This window comes from Neovison vison, chromosome 3, assembly GCF_020171115.1.
Source record: "Neovison vison isolate M4711 chromosome 3, ASM_NN_V1, whole genome shotgun sequence".
In the NCBI taxonomy this organism is placed as follows: domain Eukaryota; kingdom Metazoa; phylum Chordata; class Mammalia; order Carnivora; family Mustelidae; genus Neogale; species Neogale vison.
In genome coordinates this window covers 56,748,293-56,774,927 of record NC_058093.1, presented here as the reverse complement: position 1 = coordinate 56,774,927, position 26,635 = coordinate 56,748,293, and the positions used below count along the sequence as shown (strand labels likewise).

The 26,635-nt window shown below is 36.7% G+C and overlaps 1 protein-coding gene across 6 annotated transcripts in view; it reads left to right on the top strand.

Annotated features, from left to right (window-relative positions):
* The window catches only part of WDSUB1 (WD repeat, sterile alpha motif and U-box domain containing 1), a 46,409-nt gene that overhangs the window by 12,228 nt on the left and 7,546 nt on the right, over positions 1 to 26,635 (top strand). For all 6 annotated transcript variants that reach the window (XM_044242136.1, XM_044242134.1, XM_044242137.1 and 3 more), the window contains 5 exons: positions 8,925 to 8,958; positions 10,289 to 10,329; positions 10,410 to 10,516; positions 11,585 to 11,761; positions 16,943 to 17,083. In XM_044242136.1, the coding sequence (XP_044098071.1) occupies positions 8,925 to 8,958; positions 10,289 to 10,329; positions 10,410 to 10,516; positions 11,585 to 11,761; positions 16,943 to 17,083 (500 nt within the window). The remainder of the gene's footprint in view (positions 1 to 8,924; positions 8,959 to 10,288; positions 10,330 to 10,409; positions 10,517 to 11,584; positions 11,762 to 16,942; positions 17,084 to 26,635) is intronic.

The window sequence follows — 26,635 nt, the reverse complement described above, 5'->3', positions numbered from 1 at the left end:
TGTATTTTTCTTATTGATCTATTGTTGAAATTGTATTTATTGTCTCTATAGTTCAGTGTATGAGCCACTTATGTGTTGCAAATATCTTTTCCCTTATGTGTATTTGTCTTTTCACAGCTTCAATTTTAGTATAGTCAATTTATGTTCTGAGTCCTGAGGATATTTTCCCATATTAACTTCTAAAATCTTCATTGTTTTTACGCTATCAGATTTGATTTGTGTGTATCATGCACAGTACAGTAGGAGTCCAGTTTTATTTCTTTCCATGTGGATATTCAGTGTCCCAGTAATACCCAGTGAAAATATCATTTTTTCTCATATTATGCTACCTTGTCAAAAATCACTGACGATATGTGTGTAGATCTGTTTCTCAGCCCATTTCATTCTCTTATTCTATTTATCCTTGCTCTAAAACCATTCTTTTTTTCCAAGGCTTTATATTTTAACTATTCCTGGATTTTTGACATTCCATATAGAGTTAGCTTGTCAGATTGCCTCCAGCTATCCCCTTTACACACACAGACCTGTTGGATTTTTGATTGGGGTTCTGTGGAGTCTGATAAATTTGGGGATAATGGACATCTTTATGATTTTGAGTCTTTTAATCCATGAATATGGCATTTTCTCCATTTTTGTTTTGCTGTCTCTCAATAATTGTCTTCTATGTAGGTCCTCATCTTTTACTGGATTTATTTCTAGGCACTTATTTTTTTTTTGTTGCTATTACAAAAGACATGTCTGATATAGGGATGTGTATATGGAAAGACAAAGTTGAGATCTTATAAGGGTCTTAATTTTTATATTTTTTATGTACAAAATCATACCACACGTTGATGGCTTTTGTTTCTTTCATTCTAATTATTATACCTTTGACATCATGTATGCCTTATTGAACTAACAGTACCAGGATAATGGATATAATGGTAGCAGCCAACCTCTGATTCCTCTTTGCAAAGGAAAGCTTTCATTATTAAGTGTGATCACTGTAGGTTTTGGGAGATAAATTTTATTAGCTCTTCTGTCCCTTCTAATTTGTAAGAGGTTTTGTTTTGTTTTTATCATGAAGATTCTCTTCATGTTATGATTCTCTTGAAATAATCATGATTTTTCTTTTATTCTATTAGGGTGGTAAATTATATTAATTTCTCAAATGTTAAACCAGCTTTGCTTTGTTGGAATAAACACAGCTTAAAAAGGATTTGACTGTTTTTGTGCATTGCTATAGAGAAGCCTGATTCTAACTGTTGCTTTTCTCTGGATGTAACTTGTATTTTTTTCACTGGCTACTCCACAGAACTTTCTCTTTGTGGGTTGTTGTTTTTTGTTTGGTTTTTTTTTTTTTTTTTGTACTTACTTTGTATTGAGATTTGGATATCTTTTTACCGAGTTTGCTTTGAAATTCACTGAGCTTGTTAAATATATAGAATGAAAATTCAAACTTAAGATCTCTTCAAATATTGCCTCTATCCTTCCTCTCCTCTAAATCTGGGACTCCCAACTAAATGCAAAATATACTTTCTTACTATAAACTTTATATCTTTTCTCTTCTCTTCTATATTTTCATTCTCCTATTTCTTTGGCTTTATTCTGAGTGGTTTCCCCTTTGCTGATGCTCTCCTTAGCATTATCTGATATATTAAACTGGTCGATTGATGAATCCTTAATTTGGTTTATTTTGTTTTTTGGTCCTGGAATTTGTATTTGGCTATTTTTTCAGGTCCACTGTGTAACTTTTTGATTTCTAGTTCTCTGTTAAAAATCTTAACATTGGCTTTATTTTTCAAAACTTTGTTCTGTAAAGCAATTGGTTTGGTACACAGTAGCATGGTTCAATTACTTTGTATTCTCTTTGTATACTTTGGTATATTTTCTCCTTGCTGCCATTGGATTTTCTCACCATTGCCTGTTTGATATCACGGGCCACACATTCATGGCTCTTCATAAGCAGCTTTTGTTCCAGCCAAGATATTCAGACTCCTAACAATCATTTAAAATATTCTGGACTAAGCTTGATTATTCTTTTCCTATATGTTCCAATTCTTGCCAAATAATAAGCCAAAAAATTAGTTATGTTGCCATTATTTTAGATATGAGTCTTTTATCTCAAAAGATGAAAATGGTTCATCATAAAAAACCAAGTATATTAAAAAAAAAAAGCAAGTATAGTAACTCTCTTTTGATAGAATTGAAGTCAGTGAAAGTTTCAAGAAAGTTGGATTTTCTTCTGTTGTTTTGGAGGATATATTGTGCATTTCACTCTTAAGAGTTTAAGTGACAAAATGATAATATGAAATTCAGCAGGTATTTATGACTGTCTTATGTGTCCAAGTCTCTGCCAGTTGCATTACAGCATATAAAAGGAAGTAAAAGACAGTGTGCCCTTGGAGATGTTTTAATTCTGTATCCTGATGTTCACTGGAAGATCTGACATGCCTTTGCCTTCTAAATCTTAAAAGAAGTGTTAGGTGAAACTCAGTAGAGTTTTTATGTTATGAAAACTATTTGCTATTTTAAAATGCTATTTTATAGCATTGTAATTCCTTATTAGCTTGTTTATCTGTCAAGTTAACATTTTATGTTAACTAAAATGTACCTTTTTCAGGCATTGTGAATAAATATTATTTTGCATTATTACATACCTTTTGGTATATGGTATCGCTGTAGGTCACATACATTTTTTCTGAATAGTCTTAATTCATTTGAATAAATACATAGGCAAGTGAATGGGTTGGAAATGTAAGATGGTGAAATATAAACATTTAGTTTTTTAGGGAAATTGGGAGATATCCCACTTAAATCCCACTTTAAATCCCACTTCATGCAAGGGAAAGAACAGATTCATTGGTCAGTGATAGATTCCATTTGTGACTAAAGGTATTGGTGAGGTGGAATGGATACATATGCTAAAGAGGGAGACAGTGGGAAAAAGTGAGTAGAATAAAAGATACTTTAATACAAGGGGCTATATAGGAAAAATGAATTGACAACAGAATGGGATTATACATCAGGTGTGCTAAGGAAGTTGTATGGGGCACAGATATAGGGTAAACCATGTAAAAGGCATCATGGAATTTATGCGGATATGGGAGGATTGGGAAACTGAAGGGGGATTCCAAGAGGCAGGAAATTCTTGAGTGGATTAAAATGTATGATAAATATAAAGAGGAGTAAGGAGAATTGAGACAGGAAAAATAGATGGTAGAGATGATGGAGACCTAGGATGTTATTACTTTGTATAGATTTAGGAAAATGATTGAAACTTTCAAAGCAATTCTAATATGCATTGCGTAGCTACGGGAGATGCATGCTAAAGGTGAAGTACAGAGATGGAACCATGATTTAGGTCAGTGGTTCTCATATGTTTTGGTCTTAGGATTCTTTGAAGTTCTAGTTGGAAGTTATTGAAGACCTCAAGGAGCTTTTGCCTATGAGTTATATATATTGTTATTTACTGAAAATAAAGTTGAGATAATTCTAAAATATTTTTAATTCATTGAAAAAAAATTCAATGCATGGCAACATTTTTCCTTAGGGAAAATAAAAAAATAGAAGAGTGGATTGTTTTATTTTTTAAAATCTCTTCAGTATCTGGGCTAGCAAAACATAGATGGGTTCTCATATCTGCTTCACACGTTCCATTAGCACTCAGAGCTATGATGGCATCACATACATCATGGAGCAAAATATGCAGGAAATTCTTCCTTCCATCTTTCTCTGCATCTCTTCTCTAATAACCTCCTCTAGCCTCTTAGCAGAATTTGTCTTTTGTTCCACCCTACTTCTCTTGATCAACCAGATAAAACAAACGTTAATATATATCAGCTTCTATTCAGGCAGAAAGATGAGTCTTCATAATTCAAATAGGACTGCTTCTTTCCATAAATTCTCAGTTTTAGTAGCTAGGATTTCTTGGAAAGCAGTTTTAAAATGCCCGTTGTTAGATGGGGCGCCTGGGTGGCTCAGTGGGTTAAAGCCGCTGCCTTCGGCTCAGGTCATGATCCCAGGGTCCTGGGATCGAGCCCCACATCGAGCCCCACATCGGGCTCTCTGCTCAGCAGGGATCCTGCTTCTTCCTCTCTCTCTGCCTGCCTCTCTGCCTACTTGTGATCTCTGCCTGTCAAAGAAATAAATAAAATCTTTAAAAAAAAAAAAATGCCCAGGGACGCCTGAGTGGCTCAGTGGGTTAAGCCGCTGCCTTCGGCTCAGGTCATGATCCCAGGGTTCTGGGATCGAGTCCCATATCGGGCTCCTTGCTCGGCAGGGAGCCTGCTTCTCCCTCTGCCTCTACCTGCCTCTCTGTCTGCCTGTGCTCACTCACTCTCTCTCCCTCTGTCTCTGACAAATAAATAAATAAAATCTTAAAAAAAAAAAATGCCCATTGTTAGAGTTTTAAGAGTTTGATAAATAACATCCTCTTTTCTTCTTCTTGAGCCAAAAACCAGTAAGAGAGAAATAGAAGACAGACCGGGTAACATGACGGTAGTTCTGCAGCTGAGCTGCTCACCTCTCAGCACCTTGGACCATTGCAGACTCCTCTGCAGGGGCAGATCAGATAAAGCAACATACAGAAGGGCCTGGGCCACATGACCTAGCATCTTCCCCCAAACTTTGTAGTAATTTGTCATTCTTTTTTCTGCTAACCAGGTGAGGGAGAAGAGAGGCCAGAAACCTTAGTCCAGAAAGTGGGAAGTGTCCCTTCTCATCCCAATAAGAAGTCTGTTTATATTTTATCTATTTTATAACCGTGAAGGATAGAGTTTTATTGTCATGAACTTGGAGTGGCTTTACAAGCAACCTTCTCTTGCTCTCTAATGACTAGCATGAGAAACTTAAGATCACTTTTCCAAATCTCAAATCATCTTTTCCCCCCATCTCTTTATAACATTGTTCATAATCCTATAGAACAGATCAGTTCATTTAGTAGCCTAAAGGTACAGGATGCTATTTATTATGGAGTGATATTAGATATCTCATTGCTTGAAATTAGGTGTCTTATGAAAGCTGTAGTGAAATTTGAATAGCTGTGCCACCTGATTTATATGTTCTTAGGCTAAAACTGTCAGGGTATGTTCCCATTATGAATCACTTTTAATTTTAATACATTCATGGGGGATGATAATCGAGGAAGTGTAAAGTCCAAAAACTTGTGTTTTAGGATCACATAGAACTGAGTTTTCATACCAGCCCTTCTACTTCCTAGCCATGTGACCTTGAGCAAATTCTAATTCCACATCTTATCTCAGCTTCACTTCTCTGATTTATAAAATGGGGAAAATAATAATACATTCCTAATAAGATTGTTCTGAAGCTTAAATAAGAAAATGCAGGCAAAGCATTTATTATTGGGAGGCATAATAATTGTTCAGTACATGATTATTAAATGTTATTTTATTTATTTTTTTTTAAAGATTTTATTTATTTGACAGAGATCACAAGTAGGCAGAGAGGCAGGCAGAGAGAGAGGAGGAAGCAGGCTTCCCGCTAAGCAGAGAGCCCGATGCGGGGCTCGATGCCAGGACCCTGGGATCATGACCTGAGCCGAAGGCAGAGGCTTTAACCCACTGAGCCACCCAGGTGCCCCATATTTATTATTTTTTAGGTAATCTGGAAAATTGGACATTTTCTGATTTCTGCTTTTTCTGAGTTTTAGCCATTGACCTATCCTAAGGGGGGATTATAAAACAGCTGTTTGAAATTTACCGTGGTCATTCAGAAAGACTTGTTGAGGACTTGTGTTGTAGCATCCTCTATATAAAGCCCTTGGGGGTAATAGTTCTTTGAGGTCTCAGTCTGAGGAATTGATGTCTCTTTTCCAAACTTTGGAGTTTGTGTTTCTATCTTATATGGTGTTAAAAGATCATGTTTTCTTTTTTGAATTGCTGTTGAAGAAGCTCAGAACCAAAATTGCAGCCCTCCTGTAGCAGGGTGGACTGGATTTTATGATGTGTGTTCTGGACAATGCATTTTTTTTTTTAGTATATGTGCTGCCGAAGCGAGCACTGGACAATGCATTTTTTTAACGATTTTATTTATTTGAGAGAGAGTGTGTGAGTGTGAGTGGTGGGGGTGGAATAAGAGAGAGAAAGGTACAGGCAGACTCTCAATGAGTGTGGAGCCCGATCCCGTGAATCCTGAGACCGTGACCTGAGCTAACATCAAGAGTCTGACATGTAACCGACTGAGCCTCTCCAGGCACCACTTGGACACTAAATTTTAACCTTCATTTCTCTTGTCCACTTCGTCTTTGTATTGTCTTCCTCTCTAGTTTCTCACATAATTTTTACCTTGTTTTTGCTACATCTTTGTAAGAGGCTGCAAATACTTTCTGAATGAGAAGAAACATAGGTAGATATATTTAAAATGAAAACACTTAAGTGCAAAATAAATCTTTAAACCTTAGGAATACACTTGCCCTAAAGAAATGTTGGTAATTTCATTTGATTAGCCTCTTCTCTCTCTTTTTTTTTTAAGATTTTATTTATTTTCTTGACAGAGAGACACAGTGAGAGAGGGAGCACAAGCAGGGAGACTGGGAGAGGGAGAGAAGCAGGGTCCCCACTGAGCAGCGAGCCCGATGTGGAGCTCAGGACTCTGGGATCTGAGCCGAGAGCAGACCCTTAACAACTGAGCCACCCAGGCAACCCTGATTAGCTTTTTGGCTATTGTATAAAGCTAGTTTAGACCAAAATGCTTTAGGTGGCTGCCCAATGTTACTGTAGTATCATGGATCGCCCATGAGTCTATGGTTATATGCTCTTCCATATCAGCCACATAACATATGTGGTGTTGCTCTCCCCCAGTATCCATGTAGGTATAATTGACATACTTACAGTCTTGCATGAGCAGGGTTGAGGTTTTAGAGTGCCACAGAACTGAAGAAATGGAGTATCAAAAGGCGTGTATACTAATGCCTCCTTTATAAGGAAATGTGGGGTTAGAGCGATAGGCCAGACTGTGGTGGAATGTGGATACTGGAAAGTTGGGGTAAGATTTACATAAAGTAGGCAGGAAATGTATAACGAAACAGTTGGGCTTCTTGTGTGGTGTTGGTTCAGGTTCAATTTAGGAAATATTTTGAAGTTTTATATTGTTTGAGTGGTTTCATAGTATTTTATTTTGTGTCTGTTTACAGTGGCTCTGTTATTCTTCTAGTCTTTCAAACTCCAATCTCAAATATTAAAAACTATTTTTTTTCCTCAAAGTCTAATTTCCTTCCCCCAAGTCTAATCCGTTATCAAATCTTATTGTATCTTTTCTTTGAATCCCATGACCAAATTAGAGACTATAGGAGGTGAGTTGACAAACTTTTTTATCTCCCAGAGTTCACAGATCTTCGTTTATGATTTCCATTCTTCTTGCCTGGATTCATTAGACTTTTAGGAATTCTTCATCTTTGGCCTTTTGTTTCTCAGATTCATTTTTATACCTCCATAGCAAGTGGCCCTGTCCATTGCTATCAGAGCTGGCTCTCTGTTGCCTACCAGACTGTCCAAATTTCTTGGGTACTTTGAGTTTGTTTTGTTTTGTTTTGTTTTAGTCTGTTTTTGGCCTTATTGCTTGCTGTTCCCATAGTGGACCTTGCTTATTGCCCTAATGTCTGTCTTTGCAGTATATGGTGCTCGTAAAGATTACTAATGGTGATCCATCTCTTCAAGTGTTATAGTATTAGGATGAGTTAGGGTTTTGGTTTTTATATCATTAAAATAAATCATGTAGAGTTCACATCCAATTTAGAATTATAATGTTCAAAAAAAGGAGTCACAAGATGTGTGTGTGTGTAGAGAGAGATTAGTAATTAAGCCATGGCCATATCATTGATAAAGAATAGTGCTGTCTGAAACCAAACCCAAGAAACAAGTACTATTGACCCTTGAACAACATAGGTTTGAACTGCGTGGGCTTACTTATATGCAGATTTTTTGATACAGTACAGAATTTTTTCTTAAGATTTTAAGATTTTCTCTAGCTTTATTGTAAAGCTATATTGTATCGAATATATATAACATACAAAATATGTGTTAATTGATTGCTCATTATTGGTAAGGCTTCCAGTCAACAGAAGGCTTAGTAGTAGTCAGGTTTTCGGGGAGTCAGAAGTTATACATGGATTTTCAACCACATAGGGAGGGGGCTCAATGCCCTGAATCCTTGCATTGTTCAAGGATCAACTATAATAGCTTTCCCTTGTAGTGGGTGTTCCCTTTGAGTTATTAACCCGATATGGGATTGTGTCTTATTTATACATCATAAATACTTACTCTTTTTATGGCTAGATGGTATAAATAGCATATGTGACTGCTTATTGAAGTTCGTAATTTTCATATAAATTTCATATGTGGCATGTCGTTTTTTGAATAAAATGTCATACATAGGAACAAGAAGAGGCTGCATTCTAAATATTTGCACAACAGGGGCACCTGGGTGGCTCAGTCAGCTAAGTGTTGGCCTTCAGCTCTGGTCATGATCTCAGGGTCATGGGATCAAGCCCCCCATCATATTGGGCTCCCCACTCAGTGGGGAGTCTGCTTCACCTGCTGCCCCCTCAACTTATGCACGTGCATGCTCTCTCTCAAATAAATAAAATCTCTTAAAAATAAATGTTTACAGGGCACCTGGGTGGCTCAGTGGGTTAATAAGCCTCTGCCTTCGGTTCAGGACATGATCTCAGGGTCCTGGGATCGAGCCCTGCATGTCTGCTCAGTATGGAGCCTGCTTCCCTCTCTCTCTCTCTGTCTCTGCCTGCTTCTCTGCCTACTTGCGATCTCTGTCAAATAAGTAAATAAAATCTTTAAAAAAATGTTTGCATATCAATATCTCAATCTTTTCTAAAAAAGTTACTTAAATGATTTAAAAATACTAATTAATAAATGCTGTACTTTGTTTTTATAGAACTTCTCACCCATAATTTCCTTTTTCTTTTAAAGATCAGTGGATAAGTCTGTCATAATATATGATACTGTAAGTATTTCAGAATTTTTTGTGTGTGTGATGTGTGTAAAATACATTTATTAGGCTACTGATGAACTAAAATTTTAATTCGGCAAGATAAAAACAAAATGTATCCTTTTTTCAAGTGCCTAAGAGTTTACATTTTAAGAAATGGTAAGATAGTTATATAGGTTAAGATACAGGTTCTGGGACAAGACAGATGTTTAATCTGATCAAAGAAAATTGATAGATTTATAGAGCACCTATATCCAAAAGAACGAAATATCATTTCAAATTGATTATTCTTAAATTTTTATAGCAGGTTTCCATAATAGCAAAGGATAAATGTTTACCCCGGGTTGTGGAAGTACACGAGTGTAAGCTGAAAGTGGCCTACTGCCGGCAGAGTTCTGGCTGGGGTTAGAGTATAAGGAAGAGTAGGATTTAATGGACTTGGGAAAATGCGAGGTTTTGGTATACCCATCTGAATAAAGACCAGAGTTGCACAAATATGAAGAAAAATGCATGTTTTATATTATAAGTGAAGATGTGGTTGATGAAAATACTCTCCAAGAGAGAATGGAGAATGTTGAATGGAGCCCTATAATGATGAGTTCAGGCCGCAGCTGTGCCAGCAAATGAAACAGATGTAAATCATCCAAGTGTAGTGGGTCAAGCAAGGAATCTATGTTAGTCCTCCACATGAAAAGTTCAAATCACTTGAGCACTCTGGCAGGAGATGGGCAAGAATCCTCAAACTGAGTGAAGTAGATCCTGAATGTTTCTTAAGAAATTGTCATGAGATTTTACAAGAATAGCTATAATATTAAATTTTCTCCATTAAATATGTATGAGTCTCAGTTAAATACAACTAATTGTACACCTGAAATGAATATAATACTGTATATTAATTATACTTCACTTTTTAAAAATTAATGAAATAAATATGTCTAGATGCTAGATGGCCAGCTAAGTATACTCAGAATCTAAGTGACTAATTTCTACTCACTGGTTCTGCAGTGGATGCAAGTCAAATGTCCTAGCGAAAATACAGATCATTTCCTGTAACAGATGTTTCAGGTTACTATGAGTAAATTCAAGTAAGTCAGCAAAAGCCGAGAGTGTTTTACACTAAATTTCTAGGAAGATGGTCAGCAGGCAACAGTGCTAACTATTGAGAAGGAGTGAAGTAAGTACTTGATAATATTATTAGTTATAGATGCTATCCTCTTTCTGTTGGGTAAAGTGTTAGCTTACATATGTGACTATTAATAATATTAAAACACAGCATATAAACCATTTATGTCAGTAACTCTACTCTTGCTCAAGTAAATATAAAGCTGTTTTTACTGTTTTTCAGAATACTGAGAGTATACTTCACACATTGACTCAGCACACCAGGTCTGAACTTAACCTCATTTTGCATTAATATAATTAAAAAATTAGTCTGAGGATGTATAATAGTTGTTTTTGTTAACTAGGTATGTCACAAGTTGTGCCTTTGCACCCAGTACTCCTTTACTTGCTACTGGTTCAATGGACAAAACAGTGAACATCTGGCAGTTTGATCTGGAGACACCTTGCCAAGGTTAGTAAGGGCATCATATTTAACCCATTTCAACCCACTCACCACTAAAATTTTAAATTCCATAATTTTTTGGCAAATTATTCTCCTTTTTCCTCAGGATAAAGTATACACCCAAATTTAATATAATTTAAAAATAATTTTAGAGAAGCCAGTGTTTAAAATAGTTGGCCTGTGTTAAAACTGTTGGTAAGTGCTTTTTGGTGCACATTCATGGTTATCATACTTCCCATAGTTTTGTAAACTATTCATTTGCGCTTCATACTATTTTTTCAGAAAAATACAGCCTGGGAAAAAATAGAAATCACAGGTTTTTTTTGTTTTTGTTTTTTTTTTAAAGATTTTTTCTTTATTTATCTGACAGAGATCACAAGTAGGCAGAGAGGCAGGCAGAGAGGAGGAAGCAGGCTCCCTGCAGAGCAGAGAGCCCTATGCGGGGCTCGATCCCAGGACCCTGAGATCATGACCTGAGCCGAAGGCAGAGGCTTAACCCACTGAGCCACCCAGGCGCCCCTAGAAATCACAGTTTTAAACTTGCTTATTTTATTTTTGGCCTCATCAAATAATGTTGATCATAATTTAGGAGTTTTATTTTTATCACTGCCAGAATTTATGAAATAGTGGTGCTGATATTCAGATGATAGAGCACATCAAGTACTCTTGCTGATAGGTTTTTGGTATTTGTTTTGTTTTGTTTACAGTAGGCTCTGCGTGCAGCATGGAGCCTGATACAGGCTTGAACTCATGACCTGAGGTCAAGACCTGAGCCAGCCCTTAAATGACGGAGCCATCCCAGCACCCAGACATGAGTTTTATATAATAAAAAAGAATTATTTTTCTGGAGTGAAAAGAAAAAGTTTCAAATGAATAGTATTTAATATAGCATTAAATAATGCTATAATTATACATAGTATTATTTGATTTTTTAAAAATTTCTTAAAAGAATATTAAAGTAGCAAAACACAGATTTAAGGAAATTTCATTTACTTTTGAATTCCTGGGATATTTATGAAGGAAGTACTTTTCTTTATTGTTATTTTACCTGCCTTTTTGTCGATTTGTTTTTAAAAGCAAGGAGCATGGAAGATCAAGTGAAGTTTACGGAAGATTGGTCAGAGGAAGATGTCTCAGTGTGGCTTTGTGCACAAGGTTTAAGTGACCTTGTTGGTATTTTCAAAATGAATAACATTGATGGAAGAGAACTGTTGAATCTCACCAAAGAAAGTCTGGCTGATGATTTGAAAATTGGTAAGATTAGTGGAAGATAGGCAGTCTTTTTTTTTTTTCTTTTTCCCAAGATCTTATTTATTTACTTGACAGAGCATAAAATTAAGCAGAGAGGCAGGCAGAGGGAGAGGGAGAAGCAGGCTCCCTGCTGAGCAGAAAGCCTGATGCGGTCCTCAATCCCAGGACCCTGGGATCATGACCTGAGCAGAAGGCAGATGCTTAACCAACTGAGCCACCCCAGATGTCCCAAGATAGGTGGCCTTAAAAGTGACTTTTAATAATTTACTCTGAGATTGGTTTTAATTGTATTAATAGTCCTCTTAATATTCTGGCATAGTAATTATTCCAGTATATATCTTTGTAGGGAAGGACAGTATATTTTTATTAGATTATGGAAAAGAAATGTTATGTAGTGTTCCATTAAAGCGACCATGTAACTAATTTTAAAAATATATATATTTTAAAACTTGAGATAAAATTCACATGATAAAACTCACTCTTTTGTAAGTGTACAGTGGAGTGACTTTTAGTATATCCACAGAGTTGTACAGCCATCGCCACTGCCTAATTCCAGAACATTTTAATATATTGAGAAAGAAACCTCATGGCCATGAAGAGTCACTCATCTTTCCCTTTCTCTCTAGCCCCTGGCAGCCATGAACCTGCATTCTGTCTTGAAGGATTTGCCTCCTCTTGACATTTCATAGAGTGGATCATACAATATGTGGCCTTGTCTGACCTCCTGCTTAGCATGTTTTCAAGATTCATTCATGCCATAGCATATAGTTAATACATCATTTCTTTTTATGACTGTTTTAACTCTATGGATTTATCACTTTTTGCTTATCCATTTATCCATTGATTGAATTTAGAATGCTTCCAATTTAGCCATTACAAATAATGCTGCCCTGGACGTTTGCATACAAGTTTTTGTGTGGTAATGTTTCCAGTTTTCCTGGGTGTATAATTAGGAGTGGAACTGGTGGGTCATGTAGTAACTCAGTGCTGACATTTGAGGGACTGCTGGGCTCTTTTCAAAGCTGGCTCTTTTCCATTCTTACCAGCTCTATAGGAAGATCTCAGTTTCTCTGTGTCCTCTTCAACACTTGTTTTAATTACAGCCTTCCTAGTGGTTTCTTATTCTGGTTTCAACGTACATTTCCTGGTGACTGGTGATATTGAACATGTTTCCATGTGCTTGTTAGCCATTTGTAGATCTTTGTAGAAATGTCTATCAAGATCCTTTGGCCATTTTAAGAACTGGATTGTCTTTTTTATTGTTTATATAAATTTGGATATAAGACTTAACAGACATATGATTTGTAAATATTTCCTCCTGGACACTTAATTGACGGAGCCACGGAGGCACCCCCACACTGTGTTAATTACTGTGGCTTTTTAGTAGGTTTTGTTTTAAGATTTTATTTATTTATTTGAGAGGAAAGAGTGAGTGAGAGTGAGCACAAGCTGGAGAAGGCACAGGGGGAGAGGGAGGAACAGACTTCCCCCTGACCAGGAAGCCTGAAATGGGACTCGATCCCAGGACCCCGGGATAGTGACCTGAACTGAAGGCAGATGCTTAACTGACTGAGCCACCAAGGCACCCTGTAGTAAGTATTAAAATTGAAAAGTGTATGTCCTCCATCTTTTTTTTTTCTCCAAGATTGATTTTGCTACTCTGGGTTCCTTGCATTTCCATATGAATTTTGGAATCAACTTGTCAGTTTCTGTTTCCCAAAAAAAAAAGGGGGGGAGGGCCACCTGACTTTTGAAAATTTTAAATTAAAAAAAAAATTTTTTTAAAGATTTTATTTATTTGTTTGACAGAGATCACAAGTAAGCAGAGAGGCAGGCTCCCCACTGAGCAGAGAGCCCAATGTGGGGCTTGATCCCAAGGTCCTGGGATCATGACCTGAGCCAAAGGCAGAGGCTTTAACCCACTGAGCCACCCAGGCGCCCATAAATTTTTTTTTAAGTTTTAATTTAAATTCCAGTTAGCATGCAGTGTAATATTAGTTTCGGGTGTACAGTATAGTGATCCAGCACTTCCCATACAGTACTTAGTGCTCATCACAAGTGTCCTCCTTAAAAAGCCACCTATTCTGGTATGAATTATATTAACTCTTGTGAGTTAATTTGGTGATTATTGTCATCTTAATATTAAGTCTTGCAATCCATAAGCACAGGACCTTTTTTTTTTTTTTTTAAAGAGAGCACATGTGATGGGAGGGGAGAGAGATTTTTTTTTTTAAGATTTTTTATTTATCAGAGAGAGCACAAGCAGGGGGACTGGCAGAGGGAGAAGCAGGCTTCCTGCTGAGCAGAGAGTCATCTAATTTCAGAACTTTTTTTTTTTTAAGATTTTATTTATTTGACAGAGATCATAAGTAGGCAAAGAGGCAGGCACAGAGAGAGGGGGAAGCAGGCTTCCCAAGGAGCAGAGCGCCTGTTGCGGGGCTTGATCCCAGGACCCCTAGGATCATGACTTGAGCCAAAGGCAGAGGCTTAACCCACTGAGCCACCGAGGCACCCCCAGAAATTTTTATCCCCTCAAAAGAACCTTGTTCTCAGGGCACTTGAGTGGCTAAGTGGGCAGAGTGGCTGCCTTCAGCTTGGGTCCTGATCCCAGGGTCCTGGGATTGAGTCCCATGTCAGGCTCCTTGCTTGGTGGGGAGCCTGCTTCTCTCTCTCCCTCTGCCTTCTGCTCCCCTACTGTCTCTTTCTGTCAAATAAATAAATAAAATATTTTTTTTAAAAAAGAACCTCATTGTCTTTATCTAGCCCTGGCAACCACTAATCTACTTTGTCTTTATGGGTTGGCCTGTTTTGGACATTTCTTTTAAGTGGAACTATTAGTGGGTGCCCAAATATTTGGCTTCTTTTAGGTAACGTAGTGCTTTCAAGGTTCGTCCATGTTTTGTATGTGTAAGTACTTCAGTGTGTGAGGTTTTCAGTTTCTTCACCTCCTTTTCAACATGTGTTATTACCTGTTGTCTTGATTAGACAACATGTGAAGTGGTACTAGATCGTGGTTTGGCTATGTACTTACCTAATGATATAGAGCATCTTTTCAAGTGCCAATTGGCCATTTATAGATCTTCTTTGCAGAAATATCTGTTTAGATGCTTTGCTCTTTTTAAATTGATTTGTCTTTTTATTGTTGAGTTGTAGGAGTTGTTGATATATTCTGGTTACTAGATCTTATCAAAAATAGTTTGAAGTCTTAGTGTCATGCTCTAATAAAAATAATACCACAGGACGCCTGGGTGGCTCAGTTGGTTAACAGACTGCGTTCAGTACAGGTCATGATCCTGGAGTCCCGGGATCGAGTCCCGCATTGGGCTCCCTGCTTGGCGGGGAGTCTGCCTCTCCCTCTGACCTTACCCCTCTCGAGTGCGTGCACACACTTTCTCTCTCTCTCTCTCTCTCTCTCTCTCCCTCTCATTCTCTCCCTCTTAAATAAATAAAATCTTAAAAAATAATAATAATAATACCACAAACTACTATTAACATACTGTAATAAAATCTTAATGGGAAAGCTTGGGAAAATAGGATACCCATAGTGAGATTCATTGTTAATGAGGAGTTAAATAACAACAAAAAAATTAAAACCATTTTAAAGTACAGTATTATCTTTCCTTACATGGTAAATATAGCATGTGAACGTATTTAAATATCTTGGAATCTTATGGCTTTTTAAGAAAGTTAACAGAATGATGGTTTGTCAGATAGTTGTGTTCTCAGGCCATACTGTGAAAGCCATTTTTGTATCTCTAATAACTTATTTCCTATATAATTTACTCTTTTCTCCTTAAAGTGGGTGATAGAATATAGGGTTTTGGGGGGGGTTGTGGTTTTTTTTAAGGTCTGCTGGATTTAGCATCTTCACTGGTTGATTTCTCATTCCTCTCTCATAATAAATCTTTACCTTATCATGCAGAAGCACTTGACAGTGTAAAGCGGTAATTTTGGATTTCAACAGAGGGTGTTTGAAAACATAAAAGCAGCATAGTAAAAACAATTAATAGCAATAGAATTATATTCTGATAAAGAATAAGAAATTTTTGGATTTAATTAATGGTTTGAAATCATTTTTGAAGGATGAGTCTCAGGGTGAATCATTTTAAACTTCAGTGAAATAAGTTTCAGAACTATCAGCCCAAGCCAAAATTGAAATGTAATTTAATTTCTGTGGTAGTTTAATAGCAGAATTAGGGAAATCATTATTATGAATGGAGACATTAATGTTAACATTCTATATAGTAAATTAAGGAATTTGTTTCATGTTTAAGATTTTAAAAGTTAGTAAATTGAACAAACAGAATAAATTATTAAATAAATAGACTAGGGCATTTATTTTTTCCACATCATTCTGAAATATTTTAATGTTCTAGGGCACCTTGGTGGTTCAGTTGGTTAAGTGTCTGACTCTTCATTTTAGCTCAGGTATGATCTCACGGTCATGAGATCAAGCCCCATGTTGGACTCCATACTGGATGTGGAGCCTGCTTAAGATTCTCTCTCTCCCTCTTCCTCTGGCCCTACCCCCCATGTGTGCTTGCATTCTCTTTTTCTCTCAAAATGAGTAAATATTTAAATAAAAATGTGAACAGCTAATAACATTAAACCTCCTAAAATTACACTAAATTTCCTGAAATTAAAATTTAAAATAATTTTTAAAACTTGATAAAAGTAAAAACATGAATGAGTGAAACTTGTGTGTATAGTCTTAGACAAACAGATAAGCTTTATTTATGATTGTGTTTCATATGAGATCAGGAAATATATCTAGTTTCAGAAATTTTTAAAATATAAGATGGAATTTTTACATTATTAAACTGAAGATCTTTAAAAATTACTGTTAGGAAATTTTTTGTTTAAACAAAGTAACCAATAATAATGAACCTTTTCTGATTTTATATAGTTTATTAGTATTCAACAGTCTGAAATTCTCCAGTCTTCAGAATAAAGTTATGTAGAATAAACTCTCCATTAGTTGCTGATTTATTCTAGCCCCATGGTATTCTGTACTACAAAGATTAAAGATTTTATAAAGAAAACAGTTCTGTGTGGTAAAACGGTATGTCTGAAGATTTTTGGTTGTAATAGATAAGATCTGTTTGCTGGAGACTTGCATAGAGGTTACCCAGTGCTTCTCCCACCCTAACAGAATCTCCTCCCCACCCCTCCCTCCCCCCACAGAATCTCTAGGGCTGCGGAGTAAAGTTCTAAGGAAAATTGAAGAGCTCAGGACAAAGGTGAAAACGCTTTCTTCTGGAATTCCTGATGAGTTTCTCTGCCCAATAACTAGGGAGCTTATGAAAGATCCTGTCATTGCATCAGGTATGTGTGATGCTTTTATAAGTTTCAGGGCAAATGTGCAAATGAAAAAATAATGTCGGTATTTCACAGGAGTATGTTTAAATATGGAAAATTTAAAAAATCTGTCTTACAGATCATAAGTTGTTTTTTTTTTTTAACTCCTTTGATCCGAGGTAAACTAGTGAACATTATATATTAATAAAATTAGATGGAGTAGGTTTGGATGAGATTAGAGACAAAGGGGTAAGTTTAACAAGCTTTACTTGAACTTGTGAAAGGTGTTTTTGGTTACAAGAATGCAAGGTAAAAAAAAAAAAAAAAAAAGAATGCAAGGTAAAATACTGTTTTTGAGATAGACTGTTGAGATCTCTTATGTTTATTTTGTTTATCATGAATTTAAACAACCTTATAGAAATAAGACTTAAAGATTATAAATTGTATCTTTCCACATTAATTTCTAACCTTTGTCAGTAGGCACAGACATACATACATACAGACATAAAGTAGAACTATGTACTTTACATAGTTGTAATCAGTAAATCCATATTATGTTTTTAAAAATTTTTCTGTAAAACAGTATACATTTCTAAGTAACAATTTAGTCTACATAATTTTCCATTTTTATTCCACTGTGGCTCTATGCTACATTTTGACTCCTGCAATCTTTATATTGTAAATAGCATTGCAATGATATCTTGGTATTTCTTTTTTCTGTTACCCATTACTTAGGGTTATTTTTATGGCATGTGTGCCCCAAAGCAGAATTAACCAATCAGAATATTTTGTGAACATGAAAAAGAGTGGTTTTGATCATTTTCATTAGAATATTCAGTGGACATTTGAAAAGTGTGGTCTTTTCCCATTGTGTAGTCTTGGCACCCTTGTTGAAGAGCATTTCACTACATACGTGAGGGTTTATTTCTGGGCTATTGTGTGCCATTGGTCTGTATGTTTGTCTTTACACCAGTACCATGCTTTTTTTTATTACTATAGCTGTGTAATATGTTTTGAAATCAGGAAGTATAAGGCTTCCAGCTTTATTTGTTATTTCTCAGGATTGTTTTAGCTCTTTAGGATACTTTGGGATTTGCTTATGACTTTCAGTATGGGTTTTCCTATTCCTGTAAAAAGTGGCATTGGGATTTTGATGGAGATTGTATTGAAACTGTAGATGACTTTAGTTAAGTACAGACAATTTAACAATATTAACTCTTACAATCCATGTATAGGATGCCTTTCCATTTATTTGTATCTTCTTTTACTTCTTTCCAGTGTTTTGTAGTTTTCAGTATAAAAGAATTTTCATCAGAATGGTGTTTAATCTATTGATAATTCAGAACGGACAGCTCCAACTCATGAATATCACACAGCTTTCCCTTTTCTTTTTTAGGTCTTGTTTACATTCTGTTAGCAGTGCTTTGTGTTTCAGTGTATAGGTTTTGCACACACTTTGCTAATACTGTCCTTAGGTATTTAGTATTTTTAGAAAAAAGATTTTAATTCCTAATTCTTCATTGTTTGATATTTCACAGTTGATTCTATAGATTGACTTTGTATTCTGTGACGTTGCTTTAGTTTTATTAGTAATTATACCTCTTTTATAGATCCTTTTACTTGATTTTCTTCATACATGATCATGTTATCTGCAAGTAGACATTTGTATTTCCAATCTGTGTGCCTTCCTCCACCCCTACCTCTTGTCCTGTTTCTTGTTATATTGGCCAGGATTTGCAATACAGTGTTGAAAAGAAGTGGTGGGAATTCCTTAATCTGCTTTTAAGGGGGAAGTAACGCAGTTCAGTTCAGTCTTTCTCCATTAAGTATGACGTAAGCTGCCTTCTATCAAGTTAAAGAAGTTCTCTTCTGTCTCATTGCTGATAGTATATAAAATGCTTATCCACTGAAATCAGATGGTTTTTCTCTTTTATCCTGTAATATGATAGATTACTATATTAGTTCCCTGTTGCTATCATAACAAATCACCACAAAATTAGTAGTGCAACATTTCTGTAGGTCAGAGGTCCAGTACATTCTCACAGGCAAAAGTCAAGGTATTGGCAGGTTCTGTTCCTTGCTCGAGGCTCTAGGGAAGAATCCATTTCTTGCTCATTTAGGTTGTTGGTAGAGGCCAGTGCCTTGTGATTTTAGGACTGAGGCCCCTCTTTTTTTGCCGACTATAAGCTGAGGGCTGTTCTCACTTGTGGTAGGCAGAATGATGGCTCCCTGAGGATGTCTGTGTCCTAGAGCCTAAGAGCCTATCAGTGTTAAATGGCCAAAAGGGCTTTGCAGATGCGATTAAGGATCTTGAAATGGAAGAGTCCCCTGTATTACCAGGTAGACCCAGTGTAATCATGAGGATCTTTGTAAGTGAAACAAAGGAAGCAGGAGAGTCTGTCAGAGGAGAGGTGGCAACAGAAGAGGTTGAAGTGATAAGGACCCTGAACTAAGGAATTCAGGCAGCCTCTGGAAGCTAGTAAAGACCAGGAAACAGATTCTCCCTTTGAGCCTTCAGAAAGAATGCCATCCTGCCGACACCTTGATTTTTAACTCAATGAAACTGATTTCGTATTTCTGATCTTCAGAACTTTAAGATAATAAGTTGTATTAAGTCTCTAAATTTGCAGTAATGTGTTACAGAGGCAATAGGAAACTAATACAGTGACTCCTTTTTCCAGCGTCAAACCTAATATCTCCTTGTATCACATTGCATCTCTTTGACTCACTTTCCCCTTCCTCTTCTGCTTTCAAGAACTATGGTAAGATACTTTCCTGTCTTAAAATCAGCTGATTAGTGACCTCAGTTCCTTGGAAAGCTTAATTCTCTTTTGCTGTGTTAACATAGTCAAAGATTCCAGGACTAGGAAGTAGACAGGTTTGTGGGTCATTATTCTGCCTAACAAAATTACATTCATTGATTTTTTTTTTATTGTGGTAATATACAGATACATAAAATCACTTAAACAGTTTTTGAGTATATAGTTTAATGGTATTGAATTTATTCTGGATAGCTCATATAAGGAGAGTCACGCAATATTTGTCCTTTTCTGTTGACTTACTTGGCATAATGTCTTCAGGATTCATCCACATTGTATCATGTGTCACAATTGCTTTCCTTTTTAAGGCTGAAAATATTCCATTGTATGTTTATACCATACCTGGTATATACATCCAACCGTGGACATGTGGGTTTTTTTGGTTTTTTGTTTTTTACCACCTTTTGGCTATAGCGAATAATGCTACTGTGGATATGGGTATACAAATATCTGCTCAAGTCCCTGCCTTCAGTTCTCTTGGGGTATATACCCAGAAGTTGAATTGTCTGGTCATATAGTAATTGTGTATTTATTTTCTTAAGGAACCACTCTACTACCTTCACAGTGGCTGCTCCATTTTACATTCCCACCAGCAGTTCACAGGGGTTCCACTTTTTCTACATCCTTGCCCATACTTATTGCTTTTTAGTTTTTGTTTGCTTTGTAATAGTCATCCTGATGGGTATAGGTGGTATCTCATTTGGGTTTTGATTTGCATTCCCCTGGTGACTGGAATGTTGAGTTTCTTAGGTACTTATTCGCCATTTTCTATATCTTCTTTGGAGAAATATCTATTTAAGTCCTTTACCGTTTTTTTAATCTGTTTTGTTGTTGTTGTTGAGATGTAGGAGTTCTTTATATATTCTGGATATTCCTTATCAGATATGATTTACAAGTATTTCTCCCATTCCACAGATTACCTTTTCACTCTGTTATAGGGCCTTTTGATACACAAAAGTTAATTTTGATGAAGTCCAGTTTTTTTTTAAATTGCATGTGCTTTTGGGATCATATTCATAGGATATCCTTAGCAAATCCAGTGTCATGAAGCATTCCCCCTATGTTTTCTTTTAAGTGTTTTATTGTTTTAGTTTCTACATTTGAGTTTTTGTTCCAGTTGAGTTAATTTTTATATCTCACGTACTTATCCTTTTGTACGCAGATATCCACTTTTCCAGCACCATTTATTTTTTTTTGGTTTTTTTTTTTTTAAAGATTTTATTTATTTATTTGACAGAGAGAAATCACAAGTAGACGGAGAGGCAGGCAGAGAGAGAGAGAGGGAAGCAGGCTCCCTGCTGAGCAGAGAGACCGATGCGGGACTCGATCCCAGGACCCTGAGATCATGACCTGAGCCGAAGGCAGCAGCTTAACCCACTGAGCCACCCAGGCGCCCCAGCACCATTTGTTAAAGAGACTGTTCTTCCGCCATTGAATGGTCTTGGCACCCTTGTTGAAAACACTAGGCTATATATTGGGGGGTTAATTCCGTATTCTCTTGGGCTGCATAGCTACCTTTATGCCGTACCACCACTTTAGTTACTGTGGTTTCGTATATAGTAACTTTTGAAATCAGGAAATGGGAGTCTTCCAACTTTTTCTTTGAGATTGCTTTGGTTCTTCAGGATCTCTTGCAATTCCATATGAATTGTAGGATGGATTTTTCTATTCCTTCAAAAAAATGTCTTTTGCATTTTGAGAGGAATTGTGATGGGGATCACAGTTCCCATGGACTCTTTAATTGCTTTGGGTAGTATGGGAATTTTAACCATTGTCTTTCAGCCCATGACCACAGAATTTCCTTCCTTTGTGTCTTTAATTTCTTATAGCGATGTTCTATAGTTTTCAACATACAAGTCTTTTATCTCCTTCCTTAAGTTAGTCTTTAAATCTTTTTGATGCTGTTTGTAAATGGAATTTTCCTAATTTCCTTTTTGGATTCTTCATTGTCAGTGTATAGAACCACAGCTGATTTCTGTATGTTGATTTTGTATCTTGCCACTTTGCTGAATTGATTTTAGAACTTTTTTTTGTGGACTCTCTAGGGTTTGGCTTCTTCACTTATTGCTGGATTTGATATGCTAATATTTTCAATATTTTTATATCTGTGTTCATAAGAGATATTGGAGTTTTCTTTGTAGGAGAGTTTCCTAGTAGGAGATTTGAATTACAAATTCAAATAGAGCTTTTAATAGGTTACTTCATCAAATTAGATTTCTGAGTATTCTCTCGGAGGTTTGTATTTTCTATTACTTTTAAGATATTCTTGTTGGCATCATTTTAGTGTATTTTATGTTGAATTGTATCATTTGTTTTAATCTTGATTCTCTTGTTTTTTGTTTATAATTGCATGGTATTTTTCTTTCAGTCTATTTATTTTTTCAAGATTTTATTTATCCATTTGACAGAGATCACAAGTAGGCAGAGAGAGAGGAGGAAGCACGCTTCTCTCTGAGCAGAGAGCCCGATGCAGGGCTCGATCCCAGGACCCTGGGATCATGACCGGACCTGAAGGCAGAGGCTTTGAGCCACCCAGGAACCCCTCTTTCAGTCTTCTTTTAAAACAAACAGTATAGGGTCGCCTGGGTGGCTCAGTGGGTTAAGCCTCTGCCTTCGGCTCAGGTCATGATCCCAGGGTCCTGGGATCGAGCCCCGCATCGGGCTCTCTGCTTAGCCGAGAGCCTGCTTCCTTCTCTCTCTCTCTCTCTCTCTGCCTGCCTCTCTGCCTGCTTGTGATCTCTCTCTGTCAAATAAATAAATAAAATCTTTAAAAAAAAAAAAAACAGTATACATCTTGAATTTTCACATAATCTTTCACCAAGGGTAACACATTTCCTAACTTTTAACATTATAGATGGATAAAAATGCTCTTCTGATTAAGTTTATCTAAATTGAATCATAAACAATGTCTTTTGGGGGGTCTCACTTCTTGCCTTAAGCACAGTTTGTGTGATTTATCCATGCTGTTTATCCAGCACAGTAATTTATTAATCTTTCTGTGTAAATATACTACAAACGATCCATTCTATCATTACTGCCTGCTGTGAACTTTTATCTTTATCTTTGGTGAATACACAGGTGCATTGTTATTGGGTATATTCCAGAGATTAGATCTGTACAGCCTGTTACCCAGAGCTGTTTACCCATAGTGGCTGAAACAGCTTATACCCCCTCCCAGAGTATGTAAGAATTCTAGTTGCTCCCTAGCCTTATGTTTAGTACTGCCTGTGTCTTTCAAGATTCACATGCAGTTCTAAAAGAATAACAGATCCTGTACACTTTGCCCAGTTGTTCTGCTAGCATTTTCTGGGGTTTGTGCAGTCCTGCATCTGCTCTTTGTTGTCTGAGTATTCACCTTCAGTCAGGTTTTTTGTTTAAGATTTTATTTATTTATTTGACAGAGATCTCAAGTAGGTGGAGAGGCAGGTAGAGAGAGAGGAGGAATCAAGCTCCCTGCTGAGCAGAGAGCCCTATGCAGGGTTCAATCCCAGGACCCTGGGATCATGACCTGAGCCAAAGGCAGAGGCTTTAACCCACTGAGCCACCCAGGTGCCCCAAGTTTGTTTGATTGTTTTTAAGATTTATTTATTTGATGGAGGAGCAGAGAGCCCCACGTAGGACTCAATCCTAGGACCCCGGGATCATGACCTGAGCTGAAGGCAGATACTTAACCGACTGAGCCACCCAGGTGCCGCACCCTCAATCACGTAGTACCTGTGGAGCTTCCTTACCCATGCAGGAAGAGGGCATATAGCTCCAGAGAGGTGCTGGGCTTGCTTTGCCCATTTTCCAGGACAACAGGGGGACTGAGCAAGTTTTTTTCTTCAACAAAGATAATATAAATTCAGAGCCCAGGCCAGTGAGCTTATATTTTCTACCTGAACCTTTCATAAGGGTGAAGCCACTTGAACCTGGAAGTCAGATATACATGTAAAAAGATGTTTCTTTTAGTCACATATCTAAGTATAATATAGCAAGATATTTGGGGGTTTAATTGGCTTGATTACCAGAAATGGAAGTCTAAGAAACAAATCCTTTAATAGGTATCATTTCTTTGGTGTTTTACCAAAGAAATGAACCTGTGCACCAGAGTATATTAAATTATTAAATACTGTTTATTTCCTAGAACTACTAGAACTACTTGCTGGTATAGTTCTTGATTTATGCACTCGGTATCTTGGGTTATAGCAAAAGTCAAATGGTACTGTTTGGATAAAAAAATTTTATGGAAGGATTTAAAACCAAGTCAATTTTAAAAATTAGTAAAAACAAGCAAACTTGTAAAAAATTGTCATTTTTCTCCCCTAGCCACACCTTTGATTTAAATAAGCTAACTCTAGTTGTAGTAAATTTCATGCTTGAATTTTTCAAGGAGCCAGGAGTGTCGTTTTTATTATTAGTTATTAGTTATAATAATGCTTCGTGCCCTTTCATTTATACATGAAAGACTGTGTATGTGGAGATGGGAAAGGGTCTTTACTTCGGAGCTCTGATAATCCCTCTTACTGCTCTGAAAGGAGATTTAGTAGAACAGTGTGAAACCTTATATATCATTAGCAATGCTATAGATCCAATCCAAATTCCTGCTTTTCCTGTTTGGCAAATATTTGTTACCAGCAGAAAACTGTTGGTTAAAGTATCACTATTTTATAATACCATGAAAAGCTGATATTGAAGTATATGTAAAATATGGGCAGTGTAACTGACTTTGATATAGTAGGAAACCTGCCCCTACCTCCATAGACTGATTTGACATTTTATTCACTACCACCACCCAAGAAACCAACAATCTGCAAGCAGGGAAGGAAAAATTATTCACTTGTGGGAATTCAGTTAAAGATGATAAAATGCTGTAATAGTATGGTAAAAGGGAGAGTAGAGAATATGAAAAGCCTATTTGAAGTTTTAATTATTTTCTTGGTCTCTTTTTTAAAAGATTTTACTTATTTGAGAGAGTGAGTACAAGAGGGACAAGCAGACTCCCCACTGAGCAGGGAGCCCAACGTGGGGCTCAGTCTCAGGACCCTGGGATCATGACCTGTGCTGAAGGCAGACAACCAGCTGAGCCACCCAGGTGCCGTTCTTGGTCTCTTTTTAGAAGATACTAGGATAAAGGTAATTAGCAGATCAAAAATACCTCTCTAAGCACTAAAATTGATGAAACCAGCTCCTATAGTGAAAATTTATTTATGTGATACATAAAAAAGAATGATAAATATTACCAGTTTATCATTCCATAATTCTGTAGTTTGGTTTTAACTCCTCCATAAAGAGTAAAAAGATTTGAGATTAGCTAACAAAGCACAGTACAACCTAAAGGATTCAGGAAGGCTAGAAATAAAAGGATAGGCAAACATGACACAATTGTAAGTAAAAATGAAGAAGGGGGTTACATACATGTCTGTAAAAATAGAATTCAGACCAAAAAAAAATTTTTTTAAGACACACACAGGAAAATACTATGTAACACCAAAGACCACAGTTTTCAGGGAAGGTGGCTATTACTGGCTGTGCAGTCTCAGACACTTCAAAAACACAGTAATAGGCGTGATCATAGTTTAAAATAGATCTATGTACCAAACCCTGAACATTCAAAATAGAAAGTACATGTTTTTAACAGATATGGGACATTCATAAATATTAACCATATTTAAGCAACAGACACTACCAGAACTAACACAAAAACTGGGCCCCTTTCACCTGGAAGGTAAAAAACATTCTATTAGATTTATCTAGCCTGGTGGCAAATGAATTAACTATTACTGAATTCTTAATATCCCACATAGTAATAATATTAACATGGACATTATCATTAATGGGCCAATGTGATGGTAATATAAGATTAAGGTTCATTGGGCACCTGGGTGGCTCAGTGGGTTAAGCCGCTGCCTTCGGCTCAGGTCATGATCTCAGGATCCTGGGATCGAGTCCTGCATCGGGCTCTCTGCTCAGCAGGGAGCCTGCTTCCTCCTCTCTCTCTCTCTGCCTATTTGTGATCTCTCTCTGTCAAATAAATAAATAAAATCTTTAAAAAAAAGAAAAAGATTAAGGTTCATTATACTCAACCTTTCATAAAATAAAAATTGAGTATATTTTCCTACTCGCTATTCTTACAATTCAACAGACCAATTAAAAAATAGACCTTTCTCCATAAGAAATATACAAATGCCCAATAAGCACTAGAAAAGATGTACAGTATCATCACGGAAATTAAAATCAAAACCACATTGGGATACCACTTGATACCTACTAGGAAGACTACAATCTAACATGTGTTAGAAGGATTTGCAGAAACATTGCAAGTGGCAATGTGAAATGGTACAGCTACTGTTGAAAATAGTTACCATGTGGTGTAGCAATTGTACTCTGAGATATATATCCAAAAGAATTGAAAACATTCATCCAAGAAGTTGTACATCAATGCTCAAAGTAGTCTTATTGCTAAGAGCCAGAAAGTGGAAATAACCCTAATGTCCTACCACTGAATGAATAAAATGTGGTATATACAAAGGAATGTTAATCAGCTGTAAGAAGGAACAAATACTGGGCGCCTGGGTGGCTCAGTGGGTTGAGCCGCTGCCTTCGGCTCAGGTCATGATCTCAGGGTCCTGGGATCGAGTCCCGCATCGGGCTCTCTGCTCAGCAGGGATCCTGCTTCCATCTCTCTCTCTCTCTCTGCCTGCCTCTCCATCTACTTGTGATCTCTCTCTATCAAATAAATAAAATTAAAAAAAAAGGAACAAATACTTGCACATGCTAT